The sequence below is a fragment of the Lonchura striata genome, chromosome 1 (assembly GCF_046129695.1).
Source record: "Lonchura striata isolate bLonStr1 chromosome 1, bLonStr1.mat, whole genome shotgun sequence".
Classification (NCBI taxonomy): Eukaryota; Metazoa; Chordata; class Aves; order Passeriformes; family Estrildidae; genus Lonchura; species Lonchura striata.
Genome location: NC_134603.1, coordinates 12,368,606 through 12,383,439, shown reverse-complemented (window position 1 = coordinate 12,383,439; position 14,834 = coordinate 12,368,606). Strand labels below are relative to the sequence as shown.

Here is a 14,834-nt window from a genome sequence, read left to right as displayed (position 1 = left end):
GTGAGCAGAGTTTGGTTGCCTGACAGGATGTTGGTGAACAAAACTGATCATCCACTGAGTGTACTTGGGTTCCCAGGACACTCCCTGACAGCTTTCTCCTGCAGAGCTGTCAGTTCTGCATACTTGGTTGCAATTTCTAGGACAGGGTAGTGAAACCATTCTGTGCAGTCATGAATAGTTTCTCAATTCAACCCAGCAAGAAAGAATTTTACAATTTTTTTTAAATTTTAGCAGACCATGAGCAACCCCTCCACTGAAAGGACTCACTGGCCTCTCCTGATGTTTAGGATTTCATCTAGGAACAGGGTGCTTTAAAACCTCACTTTGGTGAAAATGCTTTGGAATGGCTGTGCTGTGTGGGGTGTCCCAGGGGACCACACCATTCTGCTGTCAGCCCAGTCTGACTGGTCTGGGTGTGCTGCTATCTGCAAAAACGTAAGAAAAGAAATTGAAGAAGAGTATCCCCAGTAAAAGCCAGCACAAGAACTCGGGGCTAATTGCAAAATTCAGGAGGATGAATGAAAAAAACCCATTTATTTTTCTGCTCCAGTGGAGAAAAGGGAATTCTGCATGTGCTTTCTAAAGATACAGGAGCATATGAGATATCTGATTTAATTACGATTTCTTCTTTGAGCAGAGCTATGCTCAATCACTTGAGTGTGATGGACAGCTTCTGGACAGCTAGGCTGGAATCTTCTTGAACTGAAGAAAAGCAAATAATCCTTACCTTCAGAGGTAGCCATCTCCCCAAATTCCACTGAAAAAAAACATAAGGATAGAGAATTTTGACCCTTATTGGCCACTTGGGTTAAGCTGCCTATTGCAGTTTAATTTCTCTGCATTTTTCACTCCAGCAAAATTACTGATACCTCACGTGGTACAGGTGCTTAATCACTGCAGAGATCTTAAGTATGTATTTTGTGAATAATGAATCCTCCTTTAGGGGTTCAAATATTTAATTCCAAAGGTGTCCTTAATGAGATGTTTGCCTCACAGTAATATAGTGTCCTCTTTAAAGGCCAGCTGCCATCAGACAAGGTTTAGAACAATGTGAAAACTGTCTGTGAGAAGTGCAGAACAAAAGTGGTTTTGTGCCTCTGTAATTTGGTCTCAGGGAGGGCTGAACTATGTCCAAGAGGAAATGTCAAGGAAGTAGATGTACTTACAGGACTGGAGACAAGAACTGTGGCTAATAACAGATATGAAGCCTTAGAACTGGGGAGGTTAGAGGAGTAGAAGGGGGAACCACAATCCAGAGCCTTGTACATTGAGCTGCAATACTGCAATAGAGAAAAGTTAGGCAAGATATGGGTGGAAAAAGAAAATAGAGAAAAAGAAATTATGTCTTTATTAAAAAAGAAGTGAGTGCAAATACAAAAATAATTTAGATAGGCATATTTTCTCAGAGAGTGGTTGGTTACTAAGACTGAAATCTAAACTTTTCTAGGTGTCTTGGTGGGTGTGCTAAGCCTGGTGGACTTTTAGCTCGGAGCTGTTGTTCAAGAGCAGTGCATGGCTGCCAGACTGGCTCCTGCAGATCTCTACAGAGCAAGAGGAGTTCATGTTTGCACTGAGATAAGTCTTTGTTCTTGTTCAGTGTTTACCAGATTGACTGAGGCACCACATTTGCTACCAGCAAGAAGCAAACTTAAATGCAAATAGAGCAAGAGGACACAACCTCAAACATAATCGGGGAGATTTTAGATTGGATATTTAAAAAAAATTTCTTCACTCAAAGGGTTATCAAGCAATGAAAGAGGCTGCCCAGGAAAGCGGCTGTGTCACCATCCCTGGAGGTATTTAAAAGACGTGTAGATGTGGCACTTAGGGACATGGCTTTGTGGTGAACTTGGCAGTCTCAGGTTAATGGTTGGACTTGATGGTCTTGGAGGTTTTTTCCAGCCTAATGGGTTCTATAAGCTTGGAGAGCCTGTTCACAATGTAAAAGGTAGAGACTGAAAGAAAAACAGCAGGATGGAGCCCTCAACAGTGGTACCTCAGGCCCACAGGTATGTCTAATACCCTCAGGAAATTCTTCCAAGGTTTAAATTAAATCCAGCTAATTACAGCTAAAGACGTTTTCTTGAGGGAAAAGAAAACAAGTCCTTTAATGCTTGTTTTAGCTGCTCCTGGGGGGAGGGTGATTATTATTCCTGATAAGATCTAGTCTATAATGCCTTGTGCTGTCTTTAATTATTTCTAACTGCACAAAGTCATGGGAAGTCTTTCACAGTTCAGCAGGTGAGGGGTCAAGATCACTGTAGAGGGAATTAAGAACTCTAAGAGGTGCAGGAACAAAAGGAAGGACCTCTCTGCATGTAACAACTGCATTCTTTATTTTGCAGGCCTGTGTTAGTATTTAGTAGATCTGTTACTCATCTCTGGTGTATTGACATGAGAAATGTTGTTGAATGTGACCAATAATTTGCATCTGTTCAGGATGTGGCTTCCTTGTCATGACTCATGATGCACGAGGATGCTAAATGTCAATAAAGTCATTGGTTTTGTGCAGGAGGGCCAGGGTTTGGAAGAACCAAAGCTGAATGTGCCAGGGTAGATGGGCAGTGTTTGCAGAGACACCATGCTGTGGTGCTGCTCTTCCTGAAGCCTTCTCAGAGTTTGGAGCTTTTGATCATTTGTGGCAGAACTGTGCACAATTCAAAAGTTCAAATTATAGGTTTCTCAGAGTGCATATCAGTAGACTTGGTATTTCTTCTTCTGCATCTAGGGAAATAATTTTTTTAAAACGAAAATGCTGAAAAACATGGAAGCAACTGTGTCAAACCAGTTTCTGCCTGCCAAGAAGGGACAAAGGTGGATAATTGGAAGTATAGTTTGTGAAAAAACCTTGCTAACTGGTATGAGCAAGGCCCTCAGCAGTTTTATAGACTTAGAAAGTTCATGAGCTGGATGGGTATCAGACCCTCTGTCCACAAACTCCATAAATGTGCCTGAAATCTCCTTGAATTCTCTAACTCAATGACCTTCTTTGCAATGTGTGATTTATGTGTCTCACAGAAGAAATCCCCATTTGTTCACACCCTCATTTGTTTTAAACTTGGTGCCTGATAATATCATTGAGCACTGTGGTTTTGTGGCCTGGGGAGTGAAACTGAGGCACTCCTTTTCTATCCATATTTCCATGTCACTCATTATTTTATAGCTCACTTCCAAAGAACACTTCAGGTGTGGTTAAACAATTTAATAAACCCAGATGCCTCTCAAAGACATGGTGATCACATGGGACTGTGATAATTGGGAATGAATTCATCTTCCTGCTAAGTGTGCTCCAAGAATGGATTCATTTTTTCACTATCAGGCTTTATGCTGGATTAGGTATAATTTTGGCAAAAGCTTGTGCTATATGCTTTGATCATTCAGACAGAAACATGATAATCAACACATACTTGATTCTAATCCATGCCAAGTGACCCAGCCATGCATGGATTTGGTATTTATGATCAGGGAATGACCAGAACAGGAGGAACATCCTATGAGGTCAGGTCTCATATCCATCTGGCACTGTGTTCTTCTCCAGCAGTGGCAAAAGCATGGGATATTCAGGGAGAGCACATGAGCCTGGGCACTTTCTGTGGTCCATTCCCCTTAGCATCCAGAACATTTTTATCATGAGTGTTAATGGGTACATCCCCATCCAGTCCTTTTAGTATTTTCAGTCTTGTTTCAAGTGCATCTTCATTCTAGTGTTGTGTGTTATGCTGTGTAAGAAGCTGCTCTGCTTTCACCCTATTTGCCAATTGAAATTTATAAAATTTCATCCTATTCCCACTCAGTCATCTCCTTTCCAAATGAAGAGTTACAGCTGTTTCAGTCTGTCATAAACTGACTTTCCCCACCCTTTTTATGTGCCTTCTCTAACCCTGTTGTCTTATTTGAGGTATGGAGACCAAAGCTGCACCCAGAATGTGAGATGTTAAACTGATTTATTCTGTGCTCCTGTGTAATGACCTTGTGTAGGTTCACCAGTAATTTAGAGGCAAGCTGACACTCTTTCTTTCTGACAGACATTCTGACAACACCAAGCACAGTGTGGATGTTTTTACTGATGCTGCACACAGCTGCTAATTCAGACACCACCAGGGCTGACTCTGGGACCATCTTCTAGTGTTTGGTAGCCAGTTCAGATTTTCTCACACATGCTTCATTTTTACCTCACTGCACCACCTGAAAAGCGCAAGCTTCCATCTCTTTCTTAGGCTAAATAGACTCTGCCAGGACCCTCTTTTGATCACACTTCACAGTGTTTTCTCTGCCTTGCTTTTGAGATGGGAAGACAAAGCAGCAAGCTGTAGCCAAAATGCAGTAATTTAGTGGCATAAGATGTTCCCTGCCATATTCTTATTTAATTTCTTATGCTTTCTAATGGCTGATTTCAGCCTTTGACTGCTGCAGTACAAGAAACAGAAGTTTTACACAGAATACCCCAAAAGACAGCAGAATTTCTCCTGAATAGCTATTTTAGAGCCTGTTTTGTTTAGAGCCAGTGTGTAACTAATCCTGACCACTGTATTGTCAACTTGCAATTTTGTTTTTTATGGAGGAGATATTAGTAGTTGAGACAAGACATGTAAAATCACAGTGTCACACAGATATGAAATACCCCGAGATTCAGAACTGACACCTGTGGCTGCCACAGCTGTTTTTTAAATTGCAGCTTGTCATACAGGATTCTCTATTCACCTTCTTGAAGAGCTAAACCTTTCCTATTGCAAATCCTTGGATCTGTCAAAACAGCAGAACCAAGGGGAAATCAGAAAAAGTATAAAAATGTTAAGACAGCTTGTAAAAGCTCCAAGCTTTGAAAGAACCACAACAGAAATGATGAACTTGGGGATAAAGGGAGGTTCTTTGCTGAAGCAGGATGTAGGATTTGACAGTATATTGAACAAAGCAACCCTGCACTGGGAAACAGAGTGAATTAAATTACTAAATTGGTGAAATCTTCCCTTAACTTCTATAATCCTGAGAAAAGAAGGCATGAAATGAATACATTTTATCCACTCATTAAGAATTTTTTCCTTTCCATATGCCCAAGATTTTGTTTTATTCAGGCCTCCTTGATAATTAAATGCAGTGCAATAAATTTCTTCTCTGGGACTTCACTTATCACAAATGACATAGTGTCTTAATAAAAAATGGTTGTGAATTAACCAACTGTGTTTTCGATTTAGTACTTTTCATTTTGAGGACCGCATCTTTGTGTTGTAATTATAGTTTATTCTTTGGAAGAAGGGATTTAAGTTATGAGATAATTTCCTTGACTAGTACATATTGTGGGAGTGTTAAAATGAGCTAAAAGTCATTCCTACATTGCAGGTTTATTGTTTCTTTTTTTTTTTTTTTTTCATTTGAAATGAAAATAAGTAACATTTTTGTAACTTAGTGTTTATTTAATGGAAATTAGAACTACTCCTGTGTAGATAATTATTCACCTAGTGCAGTATTGTTTGATCTACTGAAAGACTCTCTTGAAAATGAACTTACATTGAAAGAAGTGGAATTTTAAGAAGCTGAATAATAACCCCACCAAGGCATCTTAGAAAATTGCAAATAACAAAATCCAAAGATAAAAACCTACCTATCAAATTTTATGTTCATGTGTAGGAAGGCAGAAGGTTTTTTTCCTCTTTCTTCAGTTTCTGCTTCCCCAGCCAAGGCAATCACTGTACCCATGGCTTACAATCTTGAGGCACTGGAGCTGGCTCACAGATGAGGTGCACAAACCATCATCCCTGAACTAAATCATTTTGATGGTTCCAAAAGTTTTGCTGAGACTTCTGCTTCCAAGGAGGAAGGGGCTTGGGGGATAAAGCAGGGCAGCTGCTCCGATAAGGACTTTCTGGTGCCAAGAGCACTGGCAACTCACTCAGCCTGCCCATGTGAGAGCTGGATGGTTTTGGGATTTGTGCTGGATAAAACAGGCTTTGTACTGTGTCTGTCCTCTGTGTGTGCAGATCCCACTCCCTGGTTTCATTCCTCTCTGCCCACCAGGAGCACAGCTCACACACCAGCACAAGGGAAGGCATCCCAAGGCTACAGAAATGGAACTTGACAAATACCTTGGTCTAATGCAGCGAAGCCCAAGTCTGGGTTTTGCTTGACTGAGTTCTGGAAAACTGCACGGAGAGGGGGCTCTGAGGAAGGGAACAGAAGGTCCCTCCTTGAGCTATTTTAGTTAGTTTATTCTTCCAACTTCATAGGTGATGGAGAAGTGTTTTCTGCACCCCACAGTGAGTGCCTAGAGCGAGGTAGATAACCTGTACCCTAGAAGTGCCTGTTTGTCTCTGGATTGCTTGTAACCATTCCCACAGCAGGAGACCAGTCTCTTCTTAAATCAACTCTTCAAGCAAACAGACTTCTCAAAGATTTCACTGGAAGAAAATACTAAGTTTAAACAATGTGGCGAAACTCTAAGATTCAATATTAGTAAGGTCATTTGAACTCTCATGCTGACAGCTCTGAAGTAGATTTTTTTGCCAGCTTTCCTTTAAATTAGACTTCAAATTGCAATTATTGGATATCTAAGAGAATATTATGCTGTGCAAGAAGTGATCATAAAGCCTCTGTGATGATGGGACAGCTTAGATGAAAAGGAAGACAGACAGATGAAAAGGAAGAACATGAAAGCAATTTTTTTGAAAGTGGAGGCTGCCATGGATGAACCGTGACAAGAGAATGAAATTTGTGAGTCTTTTTTTCAAGGTATGAAAATTAATTCAGAGACCCAGTGGATCTGTGGCACTGATAACAGGAAATGAACACTTGTGTTTACAGAGGTGCAAATTCAACATGGTCTGAGTATAGCCAAATGCTGTGGTATGGTTGATGTCTCACTCTTATTTACTATTTATATCAGGGAAACCTCAATGAATCACAGTCATAAACTAAGGTCTACATTGTACTATGCATATGCAGGAAAGAAAAAGTTCCCTTAACTTCAGATTTTTTTACAATCCCCATGTGAAAGGACCTGGGACACTTGGTCCTCTTTGAACTAAGACATGGTCTTGATTAGCTGAGATGGCTGATTTTAATTGCTTCTAATCAAAGCACTTAAAACAGGAAACCTCTTTGTGGCCTGTAAGAATTCTTTCATCTGCCTTCTGTTTGAGCATGAAAATGCTTTATTCTATCTCAGATTAGGTTGTAGGATCCAGTAAGAAGCAAAACCTCTAACTGTGGGGGTTAAATCTTCACTTAAGTTTGTGAGTAATATCTCAACACAAACAACCTCCAACCTCCCCACAGGTCCATGACAGGTGAATGAACTTTTCTGCACCCCAAGTCTTTCCTGATTTCCCATGTTTGTGCCTCACTGATAGCCAGGAGGTCCTGGGGGAACACGGGAGACATTTCCTCACAATATCTTTGGGGTTTACCTAGAGGTTTATGCCTGGCTTAGGGATACAGAAGGGTATGGATAACTTTGGGGTCATTCTCAAATCTGGTATAATTGCACAGAAGATCCAAACTTTCTCTTGTTAAAATTTACACCAGCTTGAGGAAGAAGGGATGGAATAATTTTCAAGTTTTCAGCAGTTGATTGAATTTATGTCAAAACCACAGGGAAAAACATTTTGTGTAAATCTGAAGAAAATATACATTTTTTATTCCTTCCATGAGAACAAACTGTCTACCACAAAAAGCATATCCCCAGAATGCTTTCAGGAAGCCTAACTGGTTATATTAAGCAGTGTGGATGTTACCCATGTGCACAGTATTAGGGTGTACACACTGACACTGGCTGACAAGTGGTTTACATATCGAAGTGATGGAGCCTGTTGTGAAAGATTGATTCATTCAGTTCCCTGAAGACTTAATTTACTTAGTTTAGACCCTTAGAGAGAAGATTCTCTCTGGCAAATCCCATGTACAGGGAACGTCACCCTGCTCTCCTGCTGAACAAACCCACGCTCTTCTTTCCCATAGCTGAGCCTTGCAAGTGACCTGTGCTTGCTGCCTCTCTGGTGCTGTCGAGGGACATCTCTGCATGGTTACCTTGGCTAAGGGAACCTCTGGGGTCAGGGGTGCAGAAGAGCTCAGATGCATCCTGATGCCATTTGTGCCCAAACATCTGACAGACTGAAAACCTGAGACTGAAATCTGGTTTACTTCAAAGATGGATTTTGCTCTTGGCACCATGCAGTTATCCAAACCTGGCTAGTTCTCTTCCTGTTACCCTGTGGCACCTTCTGCAGTTCTGTCTTTAAGCAGTTTCAAATGTTATATAAACATAAGAATCATGGAAGAAAGCCCAGTTAATGCATCTGGATTTATTAATGGCCATTTTCTGCAGTCACCTGTCGCTGTTGAGGCAGGATGGGAATGAGAAGTCTGACTCAGAAGGCTGTGAGAGTAAAACTCCGGTTTATTCAAAATACACCGCTCTTTTGTACAGAGCTTTGTGAGAACCAACTCCATTGATCCTGAAGTGAAAACAACCCACACCATTTGTGCAAAGTGCTTGACGCACAGTGATAGAACTTAACTATAAACAATGTGAATAACAAGAGAGATAGAGAATTAATTACATTCTTCTCCAGCTCTTTCCCAGGCTTCTGCCTGGCTAGAAATTCTCAGTTTCTTTCTTTGACTGAATCTGAGTCCCACAGTCACCTCCTGACTCTTGCTTTGCTTGAACCCTGAATTTATCTGTGTGCTACATTTCCATTCATACTGACCAGACTTTAGGATTCTTTGGCCCAAAGAAATTGTACATTTTCTGCTATTGTACCCTACATTGTTGACATTCCTCTTGGGCGGGCCAGTAAGCATAATTTGCTTGCTCTAAATAAAACCTTTAAACATTATCAACTTCCCTTTCCTCTTTGCAGTATCTTTTCATCCACAGCTTGAGTTTGCAGATGATTTCAGATGTTTGAGCACTGGTCACTGTCAGATTTACTCAGCTTGTAGGTGCCTGCTGGTTTTGGCTAGTTGGACTGTGTGCTTCTGCAGGTAGATTTTTACACCTCCAATAATTTAAGCAAATAAATCCTCTCATGACAGGGGGAAGAAATTTGCTAAGTATTTGTCACTGCATGCTTGTGGCCAACAAAGAACCTGAAAAATGCTGCTGTTATATGAAATCCTTTGTGCTTGCCTCTCACCACTTGGTTTGTTTGTCAGTATTGTTAATAGCATAAAATTCTCAAGCAGCATAGATTGTTTCTCCCTCTGAAACATGTGGCATAATTATTTTCTTGGAAGAACTGATGCTAGGCAGAAGCACCTCTCTAACACAACTTGAGGAGTAACCCTTGTTGAGACTTGTTCATTGCTTTGCTGCTGAAGGGGAGTGAGAACCACCTGAATTATGTGGTGTATGTGCCACTGATACCATGGGTGTAATGGGTATCTAGGTATTTACACAAATGACTTTATCTCAATTCAGTGGAAAACTGCTTTTGTTCTGGATCCTCTAATCTGCCTTTTATCTCTGGTCTTGTCACAGGCATAAGGAATGAGGTACATGTGTGGGAAGGCAGTAGATTGGAAACTTATCTTTGATTTCCTTTCTTTGCATATGCCATCTTGGTTTGAACAGAAGTTTTGGCTCTTGTCACATTATGCTTGCCTGTACATGGCCAAAATGTAAAAAGAAACTACATTATATGAAGCAAAAAGTCAGAGCTTTCTCTTGTTTGCTGTTGATAAAAGGAAATTCAGAATATAGTGATCTTGCTTGGAAATCAAAACTCCCTCTTAACAAGTCCTTGAGTTAAATTAGAATCCAGTATAGAGAAAGGTTTGAAAATATGGCACTGATCAATTTTCTTTACTTTTTCAGAAAGGGGCTGTTTGGTGGCATGAAGCTGAAGAAGAAGAAAAAAGGCGAGAAAGGGCTGACTATTGCAAACAAAGATGCATTAGGTAAGCCTCATAAATCAATATTTCAACAGGGATGAGCAGGTGGTGGGGGATTATATTAGATCTGATTTCATGTGAACTCATTTGGATTGTGTCTCAAGGCTTAGCATTGATAAAACAGGCAGTAAACTCCTTATCACTCCCAAATAAACAGAGAGCTATTTCTTTTTACATTAACTGTTTCATGAAGTTCACATTCAGATTCTGTGAGTTCATACTGCTCTATCTGGTACAGTAAACTAAAAATGTCAGCCTGCCTCTTTCCATAGAGAGATAGCACATTTTTGAGGTTTTTTTTTTCTACTTTACAGGTAGATAATTTACTACTAGTGTGTGATTCCTCCCAAAGTTCTGCTTCTTTTAGAAAGCATAAATACACAACCTGCATAGGCTGTGATGGCTGGATGGGCTTGACTCAGTAGTGTGTATGTGCCTTTTGTAAGTGCACACAGGGTGAGGAGAGTGGCTACAGCCACAGAGATAATAGGAAATGGTTTTGCACAGCAGGGGAGCTGCTGCTGTAATCAATGCTGCTCAATACAGACCACGAGAGTGTCTCTAACTGGGACACCCAAATAAATAAAATACTCAGTTTATGATGATAAATTCACATATCTTCTCCAAGTGAGTTTTTTGCTACTAGAAAACAGATGTGGGCTTTACTTCCTTGTCTGTTTTCTTCATCAGGTGATCATGATGAGATTGCAAATGTTCTGAACAGCACTCTTGGAAGACAGGAAGAGGTAGAGGAAGACCTAATGAACAGTGATGCTCTGTCCACTGCTTTTGGATCCTTAAGCCAAAATAGGAAGAGGTGCTCCTTCATGTATCTTACCTAACATCCCCCTAAACATCTTTTCTGCCCTTCCCAGGAAGGGCATTACCCTTGAACAAAACATCTGACAGAAAATCCCTTTGCTGACAGCAGTGATCCCTTCACTCCTGCTCTCCCACAAGACAGAGTGGAATGCATTTGTCAGCTCAGTGGTATCACCAGATGCTATCCAGTGCAGGGAGAGGCTGAAGTGGATCCTGAGTGTGCCTCAACTGTGCTAAGGAGCTCTGCTAAACAAAACAAGCCAAAGGGAACAGTGATCTGTATAGCAGAGCTTTGTAGCTGTGCTTTTCATACAGGAGAGGAATGCAGTCTGGGGAGGAATGGAGTCAAGCTTGATGGGATCAACAAGTGAAATCATTGCCATGATAGGTAGCTGCACTGGTTTGTGTGGATGCAAAACATTTCCCTATCAAAAAGTATATGAGATGGACAGAGATGGTCTCTGCCGATGAAATCAAGCCAAACAGTTCACAACAAAGCTGTCTGCCATAAATAATAGTTTTTTACTGTTAAGAAGTCTTTCTAATGCATATCCAAGTACCAGCTCTTACCTAGAGATGTCTAATAACTTCTGTCATTTAAACAGGGCAAAGCTGGTGACCAGAATTCATGAAGACGAGATGAAATCCCAGAACTACCAGGTGAGCAGGGGGTGACAGCCCTTTTGTGACTGTGAAATCCCTAGATAGGCTGGACCTGATCCCAGGAGTGTCCATGGTGTCCTTGTGCCCCACAGATTGCCATCACCATCATCGAGGCCAGGCAGCTGGTGGGCGAGAACATCGACCCTGTGGTCATCATCGAGATAGGTGATGAGAAGAAGCAAACAACAGTAAAGGAAGGCACAAATGCCCCTTTCTACAATGAAGTAGGTGCTTTTCTTAGAGAAGACACTTTCTTCAATGGTTCTTTGTGGACTCTGACATTTGGTAGCTCATGAGGGGATGAGTTAAGTTTGCAGCACTTCCACATCTGAGCAGGGAGGTCTCTCCAGGAGACAAAGCACCAGCAATAGCTCCCTTGGGGTTTGGATCTGTTTGGTCTTTCTCAAGGTCTGTCCAACCTGTTTCCCACCCTCTCCTGCACATTCTTCTTTACTGTCACTGTTGCTGCAGTTTAAATCATCCATTTAGGAGCTCTGTCTGTACTGCACCCCCCCCCCCCCCCCCCCCCATACTTCCACTGCCTTTTCTACTATTTCATGGCTGCAGCCTTTCCTTGACATCTGTTTTTTTCCAATTGGTGACAAATGACACCAAAACAATCTCCAAAACCAACAGGTCCTTTGGGTTTCCTTGTACCTCCTGTCTCTTTTGACAATACCTTCTGATGCAGACTGAGGCCCATGAGCATTTGTGAAGCCAATCTTGTGCAGCCACGCAAGGAATAGAGTAGAAAACAAGTCTGGGCCACAGCAGAAACATGTCAGGGGCAAGGAAAGGATTTTGTTTTGTCCACCACTGCCCCCCTGCACCCCCAGCATCTCCCCAGGGCTCTGTGCAGTAACACAAAATGCTGAGCCATGCAGCTGACAGTGCTGGCTGCCTGCCCAGGGATGGTTTTCATCTGCTGTCCCCTCTTCCCACAGTACTTCGTGTTCGATTTTGTTGGACCACAGGTGCTGCTGTTTGACAAAATAATCAACATCTCTGTAAGTACCTAGGAAAGCTTAGCACAGTAAGTAAGGGTCATTGTTTTTGTGTCACTTCAACTCTAAATGATTCTTAATGTAGTTAAAAATAAATAATTTTAGGTACCAAGAGTGCTAGAAAGTCACCATGAAGTATAGGAAAGAGGATAGAGGAGAGGATAAGGAAGAGGAGTCTGCTGGCAGAGATTTGAAGGAACATACCCAAAAAGAAGATTTAGTCTGCATTTTCAGGGACACTCATCACTGGTGTGGCAAACTGCAAGGTAGAATGAGAAAATTCAGCTTAGGTCTCTCTTCTCCTCACTGTCTTCATCCATCTAATTTTCAACCTGCCACTTGATTCAAGTGTCTGAGTTGAAACTTATTGTTTACATCAGTTCCTCAGATATAGCTGTTTCTATCTAAATGAAACTAAACTAGTGCAGACACTTTTCCCCAGCAGGGGCTTGGGCTGTCTGGGAGTGTCACTGTTTGGTTGCCATTAGCATGGCAGTGCTCTCCAAGAGTTCAGTGCTACTTCCACTGCTCACTGCAAGTAAAGTTGCAGCAAAACTGTAGGGAGACCTAAATACCTGAAACAAGATTAGAGACAGGTATGGCTTGGTCTCTTCTCCCAAGTAACAAGTGACAGGACAAGAGGAAATGGCCTCATGTTGGACCAGGAGAAATTTAACCTGGACGTTAGGAAAAATTTCTTCACTGAAAGGGTAGACAGACATTGGAATAGACTGCCCAGAGAGGTGGCAGAATCACCATCCCCAGAGGGATTTAAAAGGCATATGGATGTAGCAGCTGGGGACATGGTCCACAAGTGGTGGACTTGGCAATGCTGGGTTAATGATTTGGCTCCATCTTAAAGATCTTTTCCAACCTAAATTATTTAATTCTATGTTTCTATGACATCTCAGAACAGTCCTGACACACATGCTCTTGGGCTTGGACATTAGATAATGATGTGCAGATTAGAAGGCCCAGTCTATGAAGCCATGTTAATTATCTTGTCCAAAACTCATTACCACATGAAGCAAAGCTGCTAAGGAGCTAGAGATCTCATGAGACTCTGGACAGTGCTGTATTTGTATTATTTGGAAACTTCAACAGTGATGTCCTTTATGAACTCTTTTTTTGGCTAAAAGTCCATGCATTTTGTCAGAGATTTCTCTGGAAAATAAACAGTGTATTATTGCTCCAGGAAAAGTTCTTTTTCTCTGAAGTGCTTTGTCCTTTTCAATAAAAAGATCTATGCTGGTTGAGCTTGACAGAAATAAGCAGTGCTCAGGAGCTACAGTACACATCACTTCCTTTTCTGAGCTGCTAATAGTGACTTTTCCCAGCTACAGAATAAAATGTGCTCATTTACACATGGACACCTGGACAACTAGGTTTGCAATGCTGGGAGTAAATTGACAATTGGAATCCTAAAGTTCCATTAACATCTTCTGTATCACACTCACAGCTCAAACATATGAAGTTCATAACTACATAAGGTATCTGCAGATCTGATGTCATATCTGAGGATGGAATTTACTACAATGGTATGGGAGTAGATACCACCTCACTGCTGTGACATATCACATCCTGTGGCCCCATAGGTGTTTCAGACATGGTTCCTATATCAGCACACTGCCAAGGCACCAGCTCTTGTGTGCTGCTGATGCTATTGGGGTTGTATAGTTATTTTTCCTTGAGATATGGCCAGTCTTTCCAATCTCACATTCTTTTGATAAAGATTCCATATATCCAGTGGTGGAGGGGAAGGTGCCAGCTTTCTTCTGACTGCAATGGGGGTGTGGGAAAAGTTGTCACCATTACCTGCTGTATATCTGCACAGTTTCATCAGGCTCAGAAAAGTTATTTTATTTATAGCTGATGAAGGTGCAACACTAAGAAATTAAAGGTCTTCTAGATAAAAATTATTTTAGGAAAAAGCTCAGTAACAGCAATGAACTAACCTTCATGTATGCTACTGAAAACCAGTTTTGGAGAATTCAATCTATTGGGACAATAGAAACAAAGAGAGGAAATAAGTGTGCTGGGAGTGAAGGAAAGCCTGAGGGATGGAAAGTTTCACAACACTTGCTTAGCATGAATCTCGCTTAAGAAGAAACAAAGATTGGCAGCCTCCATTATGAACTTATCTGATATGGAAGTTCAAGGAAAACAAATTAGATTAAAACTCCTGTCCATCAGTTTAGCAGTTAGCCTAGCTGTATTCAAACACTGTATTTGAGAGAAAAATGAGACACTCAATTTCTCAGCACCTTCTAATTACTAGGGTTTTTTTTCTTCATTATTATCTTACTGTACATTTCAGCAAACTTATAGTAAAACCATAGTAAAACTAAGGTGACCCTTGAGTGCTAAACCTGTATCTCCCTTACTGAAATATTCCCCAGCATAACACTATGTGTGTTTGTGCTCATTCCAAAAATCTGAAGAAAATCCTTCAGTCAT

General features: G+C 41.2%; 1 protein-coding gene across 1 annotated transcript in view; it reads left to right on the top strand.

Moving 5' to 3' along the window:
• Positions 1-1,974: 1,974 nt before the first annotated feature.
• Positions 1,975-14,834, top strand: part of FER1L6 (fer-1 like family member 6) — a 66,173-nt gene continuing 53,313 nt past the window's right edge. The window contains exons 1-6 of the mRNA XM_077781566.1: positions 1,975-2,009; positions 9,812-9,894; positions 10,579-10,705; positions 11,316-11,370; positions 11,466-11,597; positions 12,318-12,380. Coding sequence (XP_077637692.1) covers positions 1,975-2,009; positions 9,812-9,894; positions 10,579-10,705; positions 11,316-11,370; positions 11,466-11,597; positions 12,318-12,380 — 495 coding nt within the window. The remainder of the gene's footprint in view (positions 2,010-9,811; positions 9,895-10,578; positions 10,706-11,315; positions 11,371-11,465; positions 11,598-12,317; positions 12,381-14,834) is intronic.